The sequence below is a fragment of the Cyprinodon variegatus genome, unplaced genomic scaffold (genome assembly GCF_000732505.1).
Source record: "Cyprinodon variegatus isolate N-32 unplaced genomic scaffold, C_variegatus-1.0 Scaffold743, whole genome shotgun sequence".
Classification (NCBI taxonomy): domain Eukaryota; kingdom Metazoa; phylum Chordata; class Actinopteri; order Cyprinodontiformes; family Cyprinodontidae; genus Cyprinodon; species Cyprinodon variegatus.
The window spans coordinates 330,444-332,350 of NW_015151196.1; the positions used below are offsets into that span (position 1 = coordinate 330,444).

The 1,907-nt window shown below is 44.5% G+C and overlaps 1 protein-coding gene across 1 annotated transcript in view; it reads right to left on the reverse strand.

Moving 5' to 3' along the window:
* Positions 1–1,474, reverse strand: part of prpf4 (pre-mRNA processing factor 4) — an 8,146-nt gene extending 6,672 nt beyond the window's left edge. The window contains exon 1 of the mRNA XM_015395478.1: positions 1,265–1,474. Coding sequence (XP_015250964.1) covers positions 1,265–1,436 — 172 coding nt within the window. The 5' untranslated portion in view covers positions 1,437–1,474. The remainder of the gene's footprint in view (positions 1–1,264) is intronic.
* Positions 1,475–1,907: the final 433 nt, after the last annotated feature.

Genomic DNA, 1,907 nt, shown 5'->3' on the forward strand with positions numbered 1-1,907 from the left:
GGAAGCGGCCGTTCCAATCATTGCATTTCCAAATTCTCCCGATTGGTGCCCGACTTTACACGAGTGAATAAAGTGAATGTGATTGGTCGATTATCAAGGGGGCGGGATTGTTGTGGCAGAAGGTTTGCAAGAAAGTGTGATTGTGGCCGGTTTGTGGGAAGCCTTAGTGCTAGCAGGTTCCTAATGGGAAATTCCATAGGGAACCTACTTGCACTAAGTTGCTAACTGGTTAGCAAGATGCTTCCAAGACATCGGTCACAACCAAAAATGCTTGTGAACCTTCCGCCACAACAATCCCGCCCCCTTGATAATCGACCAATCACATTCACTTTATTCACTCGTGTAAAGTCGGGCACCACTCGGGAGAATTCGGAAATGCAATGATTGGAACAGCCGCTTCCCTACGACTTTAATGCTTAATTCCGATTTTTTGTGAAATATGATTTTTTTGCGTTGCCGTTCATATTGCCAAATATACGCCACTTGTATGTGATCTCCTGTGTGAACTGCATTTATACAATGCAAGAGTCCCGCATGCGCAGTAGAGGACGCAATGACATCATAAACTCTCAGTTTACGAAAGTAAACATGGATGATAGTACTGGAGCGCATCTAGCGATCTTTCCCAACCTTAAAAACTCAATCTTTTCTAGATGGTTAAACATAAATACTGCACTTCACATCATCGTCCTCCATGTGGTTGTTTTTATTGCTGCTTCTTCATAGCAAGACGCAGAATAGTGACCTTTGTCGGCTACTAGTGGCGTTCAGGTCGGATGAATGCAACCTGTGTCTGAACGGCCAGATCGGATTTGTATCGGATTCAGGACCACATAGCCAAGTGGCCTGGGTCGCATTGGAAAAAAAAAATCGGATCGGTGTTGTTCAGACTGCCATGAAAAGATCATATACAGGTCGCATATGGGCAAAAAAATCGGATTTGGTTCACTTCAGGCTGCGGTGTGAAGGTAGCCTTAGCTCTGATTCCAGTGCATTACAACAAATCTAACTATATGCTGATGACACACTACTTAAAAACATAAATGAGGGGATGAGGAGGACTTTACTCCAGTTCAACATAGAAATAGCAGCTGTGATCTTATGTGGAACGTAAACTGTCAGGATGAGGACCTAATTGACACCAAAACTACATAAATGAATAAAATCTATGCTTAGATTTAATTCCACATCTCCTGTCCTAACCTCATCAGCCCTGATCGTTTCTGTCCGGTCATTTATCCAGCAGCAGGCGGCCCTGACCCACCTGATGAGATGTTGATGTTTCCCGCCTTGATGCCCGCCCTCAAGGCGTCACTTCCTGTAACCATATTGCTCGCCTTCTCCAGCGTGAGGCGCTCTCGCTCCTTCTCCTCCAGGCTGCCGTAGAAAACGCGACTCTTCTTCATGGCCGGAGCCATGTCCTCCTCGTCCGACATTTTTGCTCCTTTCTGCTCTCAGCTGATCCGCTCTGCTGGAAGAGGAGGAGAAGAGATTGTTAGCAAACAAATGGTCACAGCTGCGATAGAACCGGTATAGCTACCAGATGATTGGCTGAACGTTACCACATGACGTTAAACGTTTTGGTTGCCCAGACAACGATAATAACATCATGTAGCGTCGGGAGCATCTGTAGCGTTAGCGTGTCTAATGGCCGACTGAAAAACAATCTGTTTCTGGTGAACAAATAACTGAGCTGGGTAGCTCTGTGGCTAGCTGTAGCTAACAGGTTAGCCTCTTTTAGCTCAGTCAGTTAGCCATATTAAGATACACTACTTTTAAATTCGTGTCAACAACAACTGTTTGTTTTCTACAAGTAGAATAACTGTTTTATTTGTCTAAAATCTCTACAAAAATCATTTTGTAAGATGTTTCAGCTCGGCAAAGAACTCATGCTCTTCCTCAACACT